The sequence below is a fragment of the Balaenoptera musculus genome, chromosome 18, assembly GCF_009873245.2.
Source record: "Balaenoptera musculus isolate JJ_BM4_2016_0621 chromosome 18, mBalMus1.pri.v3, whole genome shotgun sequence".
NCBI classification, from domain to species: Eukaryota; Metazoa; Chordata; class Mammalia; order Artiodactyla; family Balaenopteridae; genus Balaenoptera; species Balaenoptera musculus.
Window position 1 is genome coordinate 18,315,358 of NC_045802.1, and position 19,876 is coordinate 18,335,233.

Genomic DNA, 19,876 nt, shown 5'->3' on the forward strand with positions numbered 1-19,876 from the left:
AAGTAAGTGACAGAGCCTCCTGTGGTGAGGGAGCTGGAAACAGCTACGACCGTGAGTTGCCGACTCCTGCATTTCACCCAGACCAGCTGAGCTGGACCCCTGGGGTTGTCCTCTCCGCGGCTGCGCCTACCATGTCCAGAGCCAAGCCTGACAAGGCCTGAGCCTCGAGGTCTCCAGTTGGGGGATAGGGCTGCTGTGAGGCTGATCTTAGTTTTGGGTGGGGCTGCCATGGTCTGTGGGCCCACTGGGCCCCAGCCTCCCAACTGGGTGCCTAGGTACCTTAGAACTGGACCTCTGCCTCCGTGGCTTTGTGTAGTTAGCACTTCAGTTTGCCGTGGGGATAGAATCTGTCACAAACCTCAGTTTATTTGCCTGCTGGCCCTGAAACTCTAAGTAGACCTCAGCGGTGGAGAGGGGCTTGGCGGTGGTGGTGAAGGTGACACGTAGGAACCAGGTCCTTTTCCTGTTGGTGCCGGCTCCAGTAGTTCAGTAAGAAAGCGTCGTCAGTAGTTCACTAGTCTGAAGTCACGTTCTGTGTTGAAAGGGTTCCGTGGTCATGATCAAAAGTGGTATACCATACCCCTGCCTGCCTTGCTTTAGAGATTGACTATTCCCGTCATCATATTCAGGGCTCTGAGATGTCGTACAGTGGAGAAACCTGTGTAATTCCATTAAGCCCACATTTCCCCAGCTTGTTGGACCATGGAACCCTCTTTTCAGGCCAGTAGCCCTTCACAACCTTCAGAGCTAGCGTTTCACAGATCCTACCTTGGGAAGCACGGGCACAAACCATGCCACAGCCATGAGAGCTGAGAGCCGTGAGAGCTGTCAGCTGCCTTAACTCGTGGCTGCATTCACCCCCGATGGCATCTCCTCGGACACTGATCCCTCCTGAAAGCGAACCTGAGCTCATCGCATCATGAGTCATCCCCGCCTGGCCCATCTCCCCACTCCTAATCCCACGCAGCCCTGGCTTTCTACCACCTCCCAGTTGGCCTGGTAGCTGAGCCATCATAAGGCAGCAGGGGGGGGAGGGTTCCCCTGTGGCTCCAAATCTTCCCAAAGATGCCGTAGCCATCTTCCCCGTCCCCGCCCCCATCAACACCCAGAGGTGCCGCTCACCTCGAGGCCAGGAGCCCCTTGGGCAGCGATCTTGCTTTTCCCTGCTTTCCTCCCTTCCGGTTCCTCAGCCTATGCTTCCCCACATCTGCTTAGAGTGCCCTGGGCCTGGGAGGAGCCTTTTATTAAGTGAACCCGTCCCACACACAGCCTCAGTCCTGATGTGGAAGACTTCAGCCCTGGCTACCCTGGCCATTCTGAGAATGTATTACCCTATTTTTTTCTTAAATCCAAGCAAGGTGTCAACCACAGTCCTTGAATCTACCTGTCCTTCATCCCTGGTTTCCCTCCTCTTCACATCCCCAGACCCCCAAGTTTCGGTTGAGTCTCTCCCACCTGGCAGCCCCATTCCAAGCAGAGGAGACACTGCAGGAAGGACGAGGGTGGTTTGTTACAGGACTGGGTGAGATTAAATCCCAGGGGGTCCTGCCCAGCTAAGGTGCATTTTCCCCTATGCTTTATGATGTTTTCCTCCTCTCTGCTTTGATCAACATCATACAGGAGTCACTGCTTTGAATCCATTCTGGGACCTCTGGCTTTTAGAACCCATTGCCTACTCCTCATTCTTTACTAAAACCTGCTCTCAGCATAGCATCTGATCAGTACATTCCCATTAAGTTAGAATCAGCTAAACACCCCCAAGATGGGAGAGAGTTCTGTGGCCAGGGACTCCTCCTGGGAGCATGTGAAATTGGGAAACTAAGGAATCTAAGAAGTCTAATATGCAATTTCACACAACTTATAACTGAGAAGTAGCCGTTGTCACCGCACGCTCACCCTCAACATCTAGGGGTGCATATCCCCCTGGCATGGCCACATTTATGTTAGACTGTCTTCAGTAAAAAATGTCAAAGCATATGCTAAGTAAGTAGGACATCTCTGTCATCCACCACACCTGTCTGAGGTTAAAAGTTCTTTTCCTTAACTCGTAAGTGATTAAAGGCTCAAGCTCTGTTTATGATTTGACCTTGGGATACCACCCCTGAGCATTATTTTATAAACCTGTGAAATCTTGGTATAAAACTGTAGATGGGTGGTTTCCAACATTTAGTGCCTGTGTTAGTCACCCAGCACTGAGGGGGAAAAAAACCACAAAGATCTTCTCAGTGGCATGCAGCAATAAGCATTTGTCTTCAGAGCTCTGTGGGTCATCCGGGATTTGGCTGATCCAGGCTGGGCTCAGCTGGTCGACTCTGCTAAGGCTGCAGTGGCTCAGTGGCTCTGCTACTCACTTCGGGTCTCTGGACCACTTGGTAGTTTTGCTCTACATGCCTCTCATCCTATCCTCCTTAGACAGCAGGTTAGCTGAAGCTTGTTCTTCTGATAGCAGAGGCAGAAGAGGGTAAACCCCAGTATGCAAGCACTTTTCAAACCCCTGCTTGTGTCCGTCTGCTGACATCCCATTGGCAAAGAAAGTCATATGGCCAACCCCAATATCGACAAAGAAGGACATTCCATCCATGATGAAGCCATAGCAAGTGTGTGGATGGAGAAAGGAGTGAAGAATTGGGGCCAATAATACCACCATGCTCACCTGTGGCACACAGGGACGAGATAAAGGGTTTCTTCTGCCAGTTGCTGCTAGTAGCGTGTTGTTGCAAAGATGCTACAGGGAGCCCAGCAGTCGTGGGAAACTTCTGAAGGTTAAACAGCTCACAGGCTCCCTGTGACCAGAGAACCAGGTGACCATCCTGATCAGTCCAGCTCAGGTTCTGGTGGGGGTGGGCAGCCCAGGAGCCCAAGTGAGGAGAGAGCAGGCAGCGGAAGTGCAGAGAGCGGTGCGGCCACTGAAGTACCCTTCCACGGCTAAGGGTGCGAACCGTTATGCTCTGACGTACAGATGCCAAGGAACGCACTGAGGAGGTCAGAACTGGGGCCAGCCAGGGGAAGACCAGCTTTACCCAAAGTCAGAGCAGGAAGGAATACCAAATAGGCAAGGTTGAGACCCTGACTCGAGCCTACAGTTAGTTGGGTTTATACGCTTAAATTAACCATTGGGTAAGCAAGGTTACCCATGATGTTCTGGTTGCTCTTGCCTTATTTATTTATTATTTAAAATGTAGTTTTTATTTATTTTATTTTTTAAAATTTATTTATTTTTGGCTGCGTTGGGTCTTCATTGCTGCGCACAGGCTTTCTCTAGTTGCGGCGAGCGGGGGCTACTCTCGTTGTGGTGCGCGGGCTTCTCTTTGCAGTGGCTTCTCTTGTTACGGAGCACGGGCTCTAGGCGCACGGGCTTCAGTAGTTGTGGCTTGCGAGCTCTAGAGCGCAGGCTCAGTAGTTGTGGCGCACGGACTTAGTTGCTCCGTGGCATGTGGGATCTTCCCGGACCAGGGATCGAACCCGTGTCCCCTGCATTGGCAGGCAGATGCTTAGCCACTGCGCCACCAGGTAAGTCCCTAGTTTTTATTTTTATAAAAATAACACAGGTGTCTAGTTTAGGAAGTGAAATAAGAACAGAGGCTTATAATGGAAAACAACAGTCTCCTGCTCATCCCTACTAAGCCCTGACTACTTCTCCCCAGAAACAACTGTTTTAGCTGTGCCTTCTTATATTTTCTCAACATTTTTTTTTCCAAATTTGTGTTGTTGTTTCTTGATTTTTCAACCTTAGACATAATCTATTCTCTTCCTACCTTGGAAAATGAGAATTTAACTCTCTTACATTCTCCCCCATGCTCTACCCACACACATATATTTCCCTTCCCCGCATCTTCCCAATATAGATATTTTGGTTAAATGAATATTTTAGTATTTACATTATTATGACTTAGGTAAAAAATTTTCACAACTGAGCCATTTAGTATACTATGATTACAAAAAGTGCAACTTTCGTTTCCCTAGGAGCTTTTTTTTTTTGTGTGTCTGTTTGCTTGGTTTTCTACGTACTTATCAATAATACAACCCTAGAGGGACTTCCCTGGTAGCACAGTGGTTAAGAATCCGCCTGCCAGTGCAGGCGACACAGGTTCAAGCCCTAGTCCGGGAAGATCCCACATGCTGCAGAGCAACTAAGCCCGCGAGCCACAACTACTGAGCCCATGTGCCACAACTACTGAAGCCGGTGCGCCTAAAGCCCGTGCTCCGCAACAAGAGAAGCCACTGCAATGAGAAGCTCATGCACCACAACGAAGAGTAGCCCTCGCTCACCGCAACTAGAGAAAGCCTGTGCGCAGCAATGAAGACCCAACACAGCCAAAAATAAATAATAAATTAAAAATACAACCCTAGACTGTCAAAACTGAAAATTTCACTGGTACAGTCAAACAGATAAGGTAAACTATTGGGTTTTTTGGTTTGTTTGAGACGTCCTTCTGGGAATGTTGTTCTGAAAACTCCTTTGCTTCCCTCTGGTGGCGAATTGCACGTTGCCTGCATCCTAGGTCTTCACTTTGGTTTATTCTCTTGAGGGCGCATGACTGCCAGTAGCCTTCTAATAAAAGATGCACGTGTTCTTGTTTGTCTGAAAATGTCATTATTCTATCTTCACGATTGATAGCTAGATTGGGTGTAAAATTCTATGTTGGAAATAATTTTCCCTCGGAATTTTTTTTTTTTTTAAAGAAATTCACGTTCTTTTATTTATTTATTTATTTATTTATTTATGACTGTGTTGAGTCTTCGTTTCTGTGCGAGGGCTTTCTCTAGTTGCGGCAAGTAGGGACCACTCTTCATCGCGGTGCGCGGGCCTCTCACCATCGCGGCCTCTCTTGTTGTGGAGCACAGGCTCCAGACGCGCAGGCTCAGTAATTGTGGCTCACGGGCCCAGTTGCTCCGTGGCATGTGGGATCCTCCCAGACCAAGGCTCGAACCCGTGTCCCCTGCATTGGCAGGCAGATTCTCAACCACTGCGCCACCAGGGAAGCCCCCTCGGAATGTTTTAACTTTTCATTTTGAAATAATTTTAGGCTTACAGAAAAGTTCCGAAAACATTACAGAGCTCTGTCTAGTGCCTTTACCCAGCTTCCCCTAATGGTAACATCTTACATAGCTGTAGTACAGTGATCAAAATTAAGAAATTAACTAAAATAAAAGGAAAGAAAAGTTAACTCTGATACACTTCTCAGGGTACAACATCAAAAAAAAAAAAAAGCAACTAAGTAATTAACGTTGGTACACTACTGTTAACAAAGTGACAGACTTTGGATCTCACCAGTTTTTCCAGTAATGTCGTTTTACTTTTCCAAGATCCAATCCAGGATCTCACATTTTATTTAGCTGCTGAATCTTCTTAGTCTCCTACATCTAGAACACATCCTCAGTCTGTCTTTGTCTTTCATGATCTTAACAATTTTGAAGAATACTGGTCAATTATTTTGTAGAATGTCCCTCAATTTGGATTTGTCTGATATTTTCTCATGATTAGATTGAGGTTATGGATTTGCGGCAAGAACACCACAGAGGTGATGTGCCCATCTGAGTGCATCCTATCGGGTACGTGACGGTGCTGTGCACTACTCAGGGTATTCATGTTGATCACATGGCTAAGTAGTTTATGCCAGGCTTCTCACTGTCAAGTTACTGTTTTTCCTTTTATAATTAGTAAATATATTGGTAGACATAATTTAAGACTATGCAAATATCTTGTTTATCCTCAAACTTTCACCTACAAATTTTAGCATCCATTGGTGAATCTTGCCTACAATTATTACTGTAATATTCTTAATGATAATTTTCTATTTCCCTGATTTCTTTTACATTTTTTTTTTAAAGAGCTCCTGACTTTATTTATTTATTTATTTAATTTTTTTTGGCTGTGTTGGGTCTTCGTTTCTATGCAAGGGTTTTCTCTAGTTGTGGCAAGCGGGGGCCACTCTTCATTGCGGTGCGCGGGCCTTTCACTGTTGTGGCCTCTCTTGTTGCAGGGCACAGGCTCCAGACGCGCAGGCTCAGTAGTTGTGGCTCACGGGCCTAGTTGCTTCGCGGCATGTGGGATCTTCCCAGACCAGGGCTCGAACCCGTGTCCCCTGCATTGGCAGGCAGATTCTCAACCACTGGGCCACCAGGGAAGCCCCCAGTTTCTTTTACATTTATTAATGAAATTCTTTTGTAAGATAGAGCTGTACCTTCTCCGCCATGTATTTAGTCATTCATTTATTTACTTGTATCAACATGGACTCATAGATATTTATTTTATTCTAGAGGTTATAGTACAATTTTATTGTTCAAATTGCCTTCTGAATTTTGAAGGCTTTGCTCCGTTATCCTTTGGATTTCAGTATTACTATTGAGAAGTTTAATAGTAGCCTGATTCTTGACCTTTCATAGTGACCCATTTTTCTTTTTTAGGATGTTCTGAAATTTTACAATATTGTGTTTTTTTGTTTATCTTTATAACATGCATTTGTATTGGGCACTCCATAGACCCTTTCAAGCTGGAAACTCATGTGTTTTGGGAAATGCTCATATTTTATTTATCTGATAATTCACCCCCTCTACTTTTTCCTTCCTTTTTTTTTTTTTTTTTGTGGGATACCCATTATTCTGATGCAAAACTTTTGGACTAATCCTCTAGTTTTCTTATGTTTTAATTTCCAATTTTTCATCCTTAATCTTTTTATTGTACTTTTTAGGAGATTTCTGTTTCTACTTTATCTTCCAACTTTGTACTGGATTTTTCAGTGGAGATTTCCAAAAGCTCTTTCTTGTTTTCTAAATATTTTTTATAGCCATCTTGCTTCATGGCTGTGATATCGTCTCTTATTTCTAAGGAGATTTGCTATTTGGGGGAAGTTTTCTTTTGCTTCCTGCAGTGATCACTCTTTCCTCTGAGTTGTTTTTTTCCTGCTTGTTTTTGTCTCTCTCTCTCATGTTGGAGACTTTTTCTCAGATGTCCTGTCATCCTTTATTGTCTGTTCCTGCAAGGCATTGAGCAGGATATTCACACTGTGTCAGGTATTACCCAAGGTCCCTTCACATTGGAGTGATCCAGCAGCCACTGCCTTTACCAAGAGGTGGAGCTTTGCTTCCCCACTAGTGAGATAAGCAGACGTTGTCTCCTGATGAGATGCAGCATGAAGTAGAGAATGTCACCTATGTGTCTTACCAAAATCATCTGATCTGAATCTAATCACACCTTTAGATCTAACTTCCACTTGACAGAATTTACAAGAAATATGGGGACAAGTTCAATGACACAAGACCCAATCAGACAAATCAGCTGTGAGACACTTCTTCAGTTAATGGCCTGGTCCCTTCAAAAAGTCAACATTGTGGAGCAAACAAAAGGAAAGAAGACTGTTCTAGGAAGGAGAATAAAGAGACATAATAACCAAATGCAATGAGATTCTACGGACAGTGGGGGAAATTTCAATATGGATTGAATATTAGAATATATTTGGGAGCTATTTTAAATTTTCTTAGGTGTGATAATGCATTTGGGTTATATAAGATCCTTATTCTTTGAATAGAGATACTGAAATATGTAGAGGTGAAATATCATAATGTCTGCAGTCATTTTCAAATGGTTCAGAAAATACTGTATGTACCCCTATATCTAAAGATAAAGCAAATATGCTAAAATATTAACAATTGTAGAACTTAAGAGGTGGGTGTATGGGTGTTCATTATAGTATTTAAAAAATTTTTCTATATGTTTACATTTTTCCGTGATAAAAATGTAGGTGGAGGAAAGAGGAAGATACCAAAAAGCTGCTAGAAGCTTGTGTGAGTCCTGGTACATGGGCAGGAAGGGCTCCTCAACTGGTGAGCCAGCTCTTTCATCCAGAGACCTTCAGATGTCAGTGTTGTGTGTCTCCTCTCTGGCCAGTGAGTTCCTGGAGAGGGGCTCCCAGTCCCTGCCTCAGTGTGTAAACCTCACGGCCAGCCCCTGCGAGCTGAGTGGAGAAGGGATCCAGGCAGCCTCTCCAGTCAGTTCACAAACTTTAGGAATTTTTTCGTAGATGTCTCACCCCCATCCTCAACTGGGTAATGCCTCCAGAGAATAAACTGAAGGTATCCTACCAGGGAGCAGAGGGGCAGTTGTCTGGGGCTGAGTAAAATAGGGGAAGGAGCCTGAGAGTATGTCTCTTCATACAGACTTTCCACCACTTCTGTTTCCTGCCCCACTTTGTTGCTCCTTGATATCCCAAGTCCTGAGATCCCCTGGGGTTTGGGTCAGAAGGGCTTGCTAATCATGGTGAGGCTGTGTAGAGGGTGGTTTGTGGGCCACACCCCTGCAGAGGTTCACATTCTGCTGTGTGACCTGGGACAAGTTATTTAACTTCTCTATGCCTCATCCCCAAAATCAGGTCACAAACTTTCACATTGTTGGGGGATTATGTAAGTTAATACACCTGCAACACTTAGACCAGTGCCCAGTACAGAGTTAAGTCCTTTGACTACACACACACACACACACACACACACACACACACCTCCCAGCCCCCACCAACTTAGGTTTCTACTTTCTCTGGTCTGTGAGGTCTCTTTGTATCTTCTTTAATTTTAGTGCTATCTCAAGCCTGCTATATGCACTTCGGCTTTCTTTTTCCTTGTGGGGTTTGGCCTTTTAAAAAAAATCCCTTTACTGTCCCTTCAGTCAGGTTTGGGGAGATAGTAGAGTTACATGTATGTGTGCATTTCACAACATTAAACCACAAGTCTCAACAGCTTTCTTTCTTTCTTTGTCTCTCCTAAAGCCCCCCTTCAGTACATTCATCATATTCTAGCCTGAACTCACAGAGTGTTGCAGGCAGAGCCAGGGGAGTGAACGCCAGGCTTCTTAGTCAGATCTGGAACCAGCTCCTAGTGTTCTATCTAGAAAATGCTGAGAAGCACCTCAGGATAAACCTGCTGGTCGAGTGTTCCATGAGCTCCTTTCCGGAATCTCCTGAGTCACCATCACTGGCTGAGGGGAAGGAAGGGTTTGTGGTGGAGCCACCCTGAAGCTTGTGTAGGAAGCTGTGGCCCATGGCTGTGTCAACACCAAACAGCCAACAGGCTTCTCACCCCACCACCCAGAGCTCTTGATTCCTAGGGATCACTCGATCGACCTAGAGAACTTGATCCTGTCTTCACAGTGGTAGAAGGGGGCACCTTTGCAAATGACTTGCTTGAAGAGTTTGGAATGCTGGTTTAAAAGAAAGAATTCCTCCCCAGGTAGGATTAGGCCCACGGAGTTTTGTGATCCTCTTCTTCTGCCTGGGTCATGACGCTGCCCTTTTACCCTCAGAAGCCCCACTCGAAGTGTAGGATGCCACCGAGGGAGAGTGGCTCCTCCAGTGAAATCTGAAGCCACCTTCGGGCTGGTCGTCCCTTGGACTTCAGCGCTTTCTACTGAACGGTAATAAAGAGCTTGGGCTGCTTATTTCCATTTTCCATTCCCCACCCGACCCCGGATCCATTCTGCAAACCTGCCTGCTCTACTCCGTGCCCTGGGAAGGCAACTGCTGATAGAGACACTGGACTGAGATGAGAGGGTGGGAGGAAGAAGAGGCCAGGTGATTCTGTGCCCACTGTCAGCCCAAAGGGGCGCTCCTGGCCCAGCCCCCTAGTTCTGCACTCCCTGGCTCGAGGCCACCTTTTCCAAGGGCCTGAGAAGATGGTGGTCCACACACCTAGACCCTCCCTCCCGGGCCTTCTTTCTGCATACAGTAGGTCCTTGCTGTGTGTACAGTGAGAGGGGGCGGCCACGTTCATCCCAGCCTCAGGCAATCTGTGAAGTCTGGTTCATTCCTTTTTGGCAGCCCCCAGCTCCCTGACCACACTTTTTTTTCTTTTAGCTGCATCACAAGGATCTCATTTCCCTCATCAGGGATGGAACCCATGCCCCTTGCACTGGGAGCGCAGAGTCTTAACCACTGGACCTTTAGGGAAGTTCCCCCGACCTCCTATACTTCTTTCAGCCATTCTCAACATTTAGCTTTGCTTACTTTACACAACCTCTTCTGAAAAGACCTTGACAATTCATTCACATTACAATGCCAATAACTATCCCTGCTCCCTTTCTTCTAGGGATATTTTCTTTGAAAAACCGAAGTCCAAGGGATGAATCTGTAACTGTTGAATTTCAGAGAGGAATAGAATTGAGGGTGGGATTCAACCCCCCATCTTCTCAAATCATTCCTGTCTGTATGTCTAGTCAGTCCACTAGCCTTTGCAAGGGGAGGGTGCATTTAAATTGCATGGAAGAGATACTAATTCTGGGCTTTGCCTACTCGAATTAAACGTGCTTTGGCGTGGGAAGGACAGGGGAGAAGCTCTAGAATAGGGATGTTAATAGAAGTGGTAGGGAAGAGGGTAGAGGCTAAGTGTGCAGAGTTCAGACGTCAGAAGAGCAGTCTAGGGCTCTGCACCCCCAACCTCTGTACCCTTCCACCAGCCCTGGCCCCCTCTTCACTCCAGAACAAGTCTGAGTCTGGAGAATTCTGAGCGTGGGAGAGGGATCTGCAAGAAAAGCCTGGGCCCCCAGAACTCTGCTTCATTTGCATTTGTAGCGTGCTTCAGTGTGACAATATTAACCGCTGTCCCTTATTGAAAGCTAGACTGTATGTCAAGGGCAGGGGCAGTGCCTGTATCTCCTCCATCCTTGTAGCTCTTGCACATTGCTCAGTGTTTTGCACATAGTAGGTGCTCAAGAGATACAAGTTGCCTTGATGAACACATCATCTCGCCGAATTCTCGTAAGAACTTTGCGAGGTACCTCCTATTATCACTCCCATTCTGTAGATGAGGCGGCTGGGGCGTAGTTGGGTTAAATAATTTGCCCAGTTGGTGAGTTATAGAGCTCCTGTTCTAGTCCGTTCTGACTTCAGGGCCAGACTCGAAGCCAGTGCGCACAAGCCAAGCGCATTTAGACAGCACCAACTTGAGCAGAGGATGGGGCTGCACCTCCATCTTGGTAGCAATTCTCTCATGGAAGAATTTTCATAACCCTGAAAATCCTTATATATGTTTCTTTGAATCCTTTATATTTCTCCTCCAGGCTAAGCCAACGCTTAGTGCCATACGAAATTGAAGTTTGTGGAATACAAAAAAAGGTAGGATAAAGATTGCAAAATGATATGGTGTCATGTTCATAATCCGGAGATAATTTTTAATAGTGATGCCTCCTTTTATTGGAAGAATTGGAAGTGCTTTTATGAGAATTAATTAGTTTAGGTTTGTAATTTCATGCTTGAAGTAAGCTGCAAAAATGCCCATGTGTCCCAGGTTGCTGGAGGGGACCAGGGTGAGGGAGAAGGACTCATTATTAGGTTTTTAGCTTGAAATCTGAGGCAGAACAGTGCCATTTCTCATGGAAAATTTTTAAATACTTTTCCATAGCCAAATTTCCTTGGGGGTGAATATATCAGAGGAGTGGAAGTCAAGACAATGAGGTAAAAATAAAAGACTCCTTTTTTCCTTTCTAAAATTATTTTGTTTTTCCTGAGCCACTGCTTTTACGAGCCGTGTGGGAAGGGAATGCGGGGGTCACACTTCAGTGCACCGAGAAATGCTTCTCTCTGTGAGTTTAGAGGCAATCACAGGATTCTGATCACAGGTTTCCATAATCCTGTGGGAGGGGAGTGCCACAGGTATCATTCCTAATTAAGTGCTCTCCACAACCTTCTAGGAGGCATTTAGGGTGATTACTCTGCACCCATGTCTTGTTACTAATCATGGGTGCAATCAGGAGCTCACAGAGCCAGGCCAATGGGATCTGTTAGGGAAAGAGAATTAAAAACAAATCTGCGAACCCAGCAAACCTTCTCCACAAAGGTAGTAGAGAAAGAAAACAGTTTTATTATTGAATAAGCATCAAACCAGAATGCGATGTGCATCACAGGCAATCAGCTAAGAGACTGCAAAGACAGAGAGGAATCTCAGCCTTTTGTACAGGCAGGCGGACACAGGCCCTTACCTGCACAATAGTAACCAGTCCTCACCTCGCAGGACATGCAGGTGCCATTTGTCACACCAAGTTCTTCCTGGATTCGCCTGATAATTGGGGTCACCATCTGTGTTACCTAATTGGCTTTAACCTAAAGAAAAACCAACTTCTCCTATCTTTATGACAGGAGGTAGTTTTGCAACAAGGAGCAAGGCTCCCACCCTCCCACAGAGATGGGAGAGGGGCCCTATCTCCCTTGATGATGGCATTTCAAAGGGATGGCTCCCTGGTCCTTGAGAAAGACAGTCCTAAAGCTGGCAGGAGTCTGAGTTAGCTTTTTAAAAAATTTACATACCTTTCAAAGAGACAGAGAAAAGAACTTAGAATTACAAGTTTTCTCAAGTGAATGCTCTAAAAAGAGGGAGGAAGGAGAAGCATCTTCCCTTATTTTCAACAGGGAGAGCTAAGCCTCTTATTTTTCATTTGTATTTGCCCTTTCAGGCCCAAGAAGTGGCAGGAATGGGATCCCCACCTCCCGCTCACTCAGAGACTCTCCCATCTTGACCCAGGCTCTGCGGCAAGAGGCACAGCCTGGACAATCTCATTGCTCGACTGCCTTGCCTCTGTCCGTCTTCAGGGCTGGGGCTTCTGGAAGGGAGCAGTTCCCCGCTGGTGTTGAGTTGCATCAGGTGGGTTCTGGGGAAAGTATGAGTCTTTTGCGAGGTGACCTCACCGTACCACCTGAGGTTGCAGCCAGGATGCTTGAGGTGTCGTGCATTCTAAAATCTGCCTGGAGGACGGGGACTTCCCTGGTGGTGCAGTGGTTAAGAATCCGCCTGCCAGTGCAGGGGACACGGGTTCGATCCCTGGTCTGGGAAGATCCCACATGCCGCGGAGCAACTAAGCCCGTGCGCCACAACTACTGAGCCTGTGCTCTAGAGCCTGGGAGCCACAGCTACTGCGCCCATGTGCCACAAGTACTGAAGCCCGTGCACGCCTAGAGCCCGTGCTCCGCGACAAGAGAAGCCACTGCAATGAGAAGCCCACGCTCCGCAATGAAGAGCAGCCCCCGCTCGCTGCAACTAGAGAAAGCCAGCGTGCAGCAATGAAGACCCAACGCAGCCAAAAATAAATTAATTAATTAGTTAAAAAAAAAAAAACCTGGAGAATGAGAAGGAAGGCAAGGTCCCAGCTCACCACGTGCTGAGGATGGGGGCCTGGCCCACTTTGAAGAACACAGCTGCCCCCAGCCCCAGCGGGAGGAGGTGAGTGTGGAAATCTGTGAGGATGGACAGCTGAAACCCAAAACTCAGCAGGACCAAACTAAAACCCAACTCCTGCAGTTCTTACTTTCACCAAAGGATTGCTTCTATCCAAGAGGGGAAGGAGAAACATCTTCAGAATCAATGAGTCAGAAAGGGAGAAGCTCAACCCATATTCAAAGGGGTAATCAGCTCTCCAACGTGGAACAAATCTCACGCTATACAGTGTTTGCGGAGGAAAAAAACGGATTCCTTTATATATAAGGAGGAAATAGATACGTGCTTTTCAGCCACATCTGCTCGCGCACCTCCTCACTCCCGCTCATGGGTTAACAGGAGGCTGACGGACCTGAAAGGTGTGGGTGAACTGGAACACGCAAAATACCCCTCTCATAAGGAGAGCACCTTTTAAAAAACAAAATAAAACAGAAGGCACGATTTGTTTTTTCCTAAGCTTCCCTGTGCTGTAGCTCTGTGATATAAGCACCTGTATACGTACCTCTGTGTATGTTTCTCTCTGAGCAGAAGAGCAGGAGGGAAGCCCCTCCGTCTGCCCCCACCATGTCCCTGGCGGGCTCTGGCTTGCCTTGGGTGGGGAGGCAAGGGCTGAGGCTACCCTCCTGGCCCCTGACTGCCCTCCCCTTCAGTTGGCAGTGGCCATGGGAGTGGAATTCCCAGTCCTACAGGCCAGCTTTGTCCTGTTGCCACTCTTGCTCCCAGCAGGCAAGGCCAGCTACCCCATGGTCTTCAGGGAAGTTTCTGAAAGAGGATGGGATTTCACCCTCCTTCCAGAGCCAACATTACTGGAATGGGAGAAGGAAGGATGGAAGAACCGGAGAGGGCAAAGCCGGGCCACTGCCTGCGTGCCATGGATTATCCTCACCTCCTCCCCGGCACTGGCTCTGGGCCCTGTGTCTGCTCTCTCCGGCCACCTCTGTGGGCTCAGCCTCTCCCAGGGACCCTGGCAGATGCCTAGTGACATGGCAGAGGGACCCTTTTCCACTATGGAGTCATAAGTGTTGGGTAAACTATAATCAAAAAAAATTGTTTTAATGTAGGCTGCCCTTGAGCAAAAAAAAAAAAAGGAAATCCTCAAGTGGCAGAAACCAGTTGAAGAGGGAAACCACAGCTGAAGCAGTTGAGTGAAGCCTGGAGTCCAGGGGGATCTTAGAGGAGCCAAATTTAGGCTCTAGGGACCAGGCTGCGGTCATAGCACCTGTACGGGAACAGGAGATGTGGCCTCACTCTTGCTTGGAGGAGAGAAAATGTTGATCTGAGCTCAGCAGAAAAGCAAGAGCATTGAAGTGGCATCCCTTTCTTAAAAGGGGATTGGAAAATTCTGCCCGCCAGCTCAGCCAGGCATGCCAAAGCAAACGGTCTATCTTGGGAGTGCAAAGAAAAACAGTTGCCTGTCAGAAACTGAATCCCTGGGGCCTGTGCCATGAATGAGCACAGAGTTCAAATTCCTACTACCTGTGAGGTCCGTGAGCCACAAGCAGAGAAACTAACATAATATTTGGTCTAAAACAATTGAAACCTCCAGGATCCTGGTAGACGCTAATGTGAAACCACTCTGTGTAAAAACTGTCACAACCCAGAGCACACGGGAGTCACACAGGAAAAACAAATCCTACTGAAGATGAGCTCACAATAAAAAATGACAAATCATGTGAGGAAATGAGTCTCCATGAGCAGAAACCAGCAGATGCCTCCAGAGGGTCCTCAGTGCCTCAAACTCTGCAGATAACCGAACAGTCTGAAAAGAGCTATAAACACATTCAGATCCAGCATTCCAAAAGCAGGGTCCAGCGGTTCTAGCCCCTTCCCAACCTGCCCCTCCCGTGTCCACCTTCTCAGTTCATTCCAATCCCGCCTGCCACGCAGACTCAAAATCTTGGGCACCTTCAAGTTCTTCCTTTCTCAGCCTTTTGTCTTAAAAATGGCTCTCAATGTTCTTGTCTCCCTCTCCTCTCCTCTGTGACCGTGATGGGCATCTAGCTGGGCTGCCCGCTTTTCCGTCCCCAGTGTCCCCCATTCTCTTTATTTCACCTCCACACTGCCACTAAATTAGCCTCTTAAATGGAAGCCAGGTGGTTTCACTTCTCCGAGACAAACTCCTGATTATGAAAGTCTAAGCCTTCCTTAATTTGGAGCTAAACTTTCTTTCCAGTTTTGTTTCCTGTATAATACATCCCACCCCTCACCCCAACCTCGTGTTTCAGCCTTTCTGGTTTGTTTGTCCTTCCTACACTCTCCCTCGTGCCTCCAAGCAGTCTCTTCCCTCTGACTAGGCTGCTCTCCCATCTCATCTGCCTACTGAAGGTCAACCTTGGCTTAAACCTTCTAGAAGCATGATGTCGTGGAAAAATGCATGCATCATCAGGGCTAGAATATCTGGTTTCGAATTCCAGAAATGTCACTTAAGAGCAGTGCCTCAAGCAAGTCACAACCTCTCTGAGCCTCAGTGTCTAATTATATAAAATGGGAATGATCCCTACTTTGCAGAGTTGGGAGAATTAGAGATAATCTCTGTAGAGCACTGAGCACGGAAACAGCCCCAGTGTGTGCTCAGTAAACAGTAAACTCTCAACCTCTCCTTTTTATGGGAGTCATGTCCTCCTGCTTCCCCATCTAGAGGACCATGAGGCTGGAGTCTCCTTTGTCTTTGCATCTTTGCCCTTTTCTGTGTCTAACATAGGAAGTCTTGAAACACATTGATTGACACGTGGTGGAAAGAACTAGGCACACCTAACTTGATGTTAGAAGGGGAGACTTTGGGTAGAGGGACCTCTCAGATGTTGGAGTGATTGTGTCACTCCAGAGAGGGCAGAACCACCATCAGGAGTTCTAAGGAGGCTGATGGTAGCCCAGGATGGGAAGGAATATCCAAAATTTAGAGCTGTTTAACACGAGAATAGGTACCAAATGGAAGTTACTTGCCATTAAAAAGTATAGAAAGTATCCTGGGTTGAATGAGGTATAAGACCAGATCAGTGATTCTTAGGGAGTCACAGGTACCTTTGAAAGTCTGACAAAAGTTATGGATCTTCTTCCCTAGAAAAATGGCCCAAAGCATAACATTTTGCAAATAATTTCAGGAGCTTCATGGATCTTAGGTAACGTCACCTGAAAACGCTTCGATCACCTGAAAACGCTTCGACTTTCTCTTTCACTATTAATAGTGAGAGGTTCATTGCTGTTATACATATCTTCAAAATTCACACCTGCCACCTGGAGGTCCAGCTTCATATCTAAAGCTCGTTGCCTTTTGCCACAAATTCAATACTCGGCATATTTTTTGATTAAGTGAATAAATAAATGAATGAAATCATTGATTAATCTGATCTTCAAGGAAACCTATGTGCTTGAAGGAGAGAGAAAGAGAAGGAAAACAGAAAGAAAACAATGAAGGGTTTTAGAAAAAGACCAGTACAGGATAACAAAAAGTTGGAGAAGGGTTAATCAGGGTCAAAGAAGAGGATCAATTTTGGAAGGCCTGAACTCCTGGCCTCTGCCCAGGGCTGAGCACCCCATTGAACTTCTAAACCCAAGATCCTGCAGAAGCAGACTCCATCCTGCTGGCCCTGACTCCTTGCCCTCAGAGTGGTGGTGGCACATACCCAGGGGCTACCGGGGAAAATCACTCATAAATAAGATCATGCCCATGTCCAGGTGATACTCTGATTTGATTTTGAAACCTCTTTCCCTCTGTGAATTTAGGTCTTAATTATTCTGCAACCACTTTTTCTGTTATTACAATTGCCTAGTTCACACGTGGTAATGAGTTACTAAACGAAGTATGCTGAGGTATGTTTTTTCCCTCAGAGTATCATTATTCAAAGAATAGTTGATTTTCAACACAAACACCGGTGACAATAAGTCCCAAGAGGAAAATATGCTGTCCGAGCGCAGGGGGATTCCTTGTTTGATAAACTGAATTTGAGATTCTCCAGGATTAGCTGGTCTTCCGATCCACATGAGCGAAGAAGACAGGCTGCTCTGCCTGGGTCAAGGCTTCCGGCTCTCCCCACAGCCTGCCTCCTGTGCTGACCTGGAGTTACAGTGGTGGCGGGATTTCAGGAGGCGCCTCAGGCTCTCCAGGGCCTCGGGCAGCCCCTCTCCGGTGAGGGCGCTGCAGCCCTGCAGCTCCCAGCAGCGCCCCTGTAACCTGTGCAAGCCCAGCCTGTCTCTGATCTCAGGCAGCGGCAGGGCGTGGGGTGCCTCCTGCTTGTTGGCCAGCACCAGGAGGGGCACGCTGGCCAGGTGGGGGTCGTCCAGGGCCTCGGTGAGCTCAGCCACTGCCTCGGGCAAGCGGGCTTCGTCTGTGCTGTCCAGCACGTACATGAGGACGTCCGTGCCCTCCAGGTAGTCCTTCCAGCTGGCCCTGAGCTGGCTCTGCCCCCCGACATCCCAGAGGGTCAGAGACATGTGCCCAGGGACTTCTAGAGGCTCCACGTTGAAACCCACGGTGGGCAGGGTCTCCACCAGCTGGTGGCCCTTCAGTTTGTACAGGAGCGTGGTCTTGCCGGCCAAGTCCAGGCCTATCATCACCACCTGGGCTTCCGCCTTGTGACCTCGGGAGTTCACAGACCCCATGGGGGCCACTGCCAGACCCTAGGGGAGAAAGGCCGGATGCACACATCAGCCATTCTTTTCAGAAGGAACACAAATCCTTGCGGGCACATGGGAGAAGAGCTTCTACGCCCAAAGTAGGAAAGTATCTTTACAGTGTCATATTTCAAACAAAGGCCTGGGCTTCGAAAGGGCAGGGAAGTAGGGGCGTGTGAGTCAGCATCCGCTGACCTATCTCGGGGGTGGGGGGGGTGCCCGCTGCAGAGAAGAGGGCAGGGCCTCCCCCTAAAAGGCACGGAACGTGGGCTGACATTCCTTGGTAGTTAGAGCAAGGAGGCACAACGAAGCTCCAGTTAGACAAACTGAAAGATGTTCCGATTCTTGCGGGTCTGTGGCTTCTAGCCTCTGTTGTCCTTCCTGTAAGCCTAAACCCCGAAGGGGAAGCTATCTTGGGGTCAGTGCACTGACGGAGGGGGGCAGTCGGCTCATGGTAACTTCTGCTTCCTTTGGACCCCCCCCCCAAGGGACCAGGCCGCATCCTGTAAACAGTGGCTATTTATAAATACTGTTGACCGTGGACACATGTACGGCTCAGAGCAAAGTGGTTTCCTCCAGTGTCTTACCAAGGTAAATTACCTCCAGGACATTGCACAGGTTTTTCAAGAATCTCAAATTTTAAGACTAAGACCTGTTCCCACCTTAGTCCAGGGAAAGCTTGGCTGGAACAGGGGGAGGGACGTCTCACACCCAGGAGTATATTTCAGCTGCCCCTGGAGGAAAATAAAATAGCCTCTGTTCATTCCTCGTGCCAGGAGTGGAAGAGTGAAATGAAAGTTACCTCAGTGTTGTTAGGCTGCGGCCGAAAGCTCCCCCTCTGTGGTGGTCTTCCGCCTGCGGCTGCCTTCAGTCCTGAGAGCGAGATGCGAAACGAGTACAGTGACTGTGGCCGGTTCTCCCTTTTTGTGCTTCCTCTTCCCAGATGCTTGGGGGCGGGGCACAGGCTCCGCAGCCCCGCCCTCGTCCCTGGGGCTCCCCGAGCAGAGCAGTCCTGCTGAGGATGTGCCACAAAGATGCCCCCAGCCAGGCCCAGAGCCAACTCCCGGTTCTCGGCAGCTCAGACTCCATATGCAGGAGGGCGGGCGCCCAGCTCAGAGCCGTGCCGTGGTCAGCCGATTCACCTGCTCTCCTCTCTCAATCCTGGGATCCCCGCGGTGGAGAAATCTGAGAGTCAGACCTCTTCCTTCAGCTCATGCCTCGGTGTGTTTCTGGTGCCTGGAGATTCTTTCATTTGCTTGGAACCATATGTGCTTAAAAACTGCCTAAGTAGGATTAAAACACTCTTAAAAAATAGGTTTAAATGTTGAAGGTAAACCAAAGTAGGTATATATATACATATATATATATATACTGAAGGTAAACCATAAAAATCAAAAAGTTGTGTTAATGGGTGGAACTATGCGTGATTAACCTCATTGCTTAAGTTTTTTTATTGAACAGTGTAATTATATTTTTCCCAGTAAAAATGATGCCTTCAGAAAATAGAATTTTCAAAAAATTGGCCAGCCAGAAACCCTTGTTTCTGTCGCAGATTCTGATTTGGATCTGGAGCTCCAGTGATTTGGTTCTCGTAACCAATGACAGTTCTGCTTTCCGGCACATTCTTTCATTACAATGTCAAGAACCAGGTTGGGGCTTGTGATTCTCTCATCTTAACCAACAAAGAAACAGGCTCAGACAGGATAAATTATTTGCTCATGGTCTTGCTGAGATTTATAATTCGTCTCTTTCTCTTTCATCATGTCATGTTACTCATGGAGAAAGTGCTTTGCAAATGGCAAGCAACTTATTGTAACAGTTGTTGTCATTAGGCTGCTGTATTTTAATAGGAGGAAGCTATTGGGAAAAATCAGAAACCCGGGCGCCACTGTGTCCTGTTGATTTATAGCCAAGAAGCCTAGGGCTGTGGTGTCAGTGGATGGAAAATTACTAAGAGACATCATCGGAAAGGGGGGTTCTGGCTAAACTGACCTAACAGAGTCGTCACTAAAGACAGGCCAGTGTGATCAGACATTACCTGGGGGATGGTGGAGAATGAGGAACCTGGTCAGAT

At 47.3% G+C, this 19,876-nt stretch overlaps 1 protein-coding gene across 1 annotated transcript; it reads right to left on the bottom strand.

Annotated features, from left to right (window-relative positions):
- Positions 1-16,656: 16,656 nt before the first annotated feature.
- ARL11 (ADP ribosylation factor like GTPase 11) lies at positions 16,657-19,001 on the bottom strand. Its single transcript, XM_036831260.1, has 2 exons — positions 18,605-19,001; positions 16,657-17,808 (listed from the first exon to the last, which is right to left on the bottom strand). Exon 2 carries the CDS (start codon positions 17,788-17,790, stop codon positions 17,203-17,205), a length of 588 nt encoding a protein of 195 aa, XP_036687155.1. The 5' UTR covers positions 17,791-17,808; positions 18,605-19,001; the 3' UTR covers positions 16,657-17,202.
- Positions 19,002-19,876: the final 875 nt, after the last annotated feature.

Bases quoted from the DNA above. Each gene is read 5' to 3' on its own strand.
- ARL11 (XM_036831260.1), bottom strand. From the start codon at position 17,790: ATGGGGTCTGTGAACTCCCGAGGTCACAAGGCGGAAGCCCAGGTGGTG.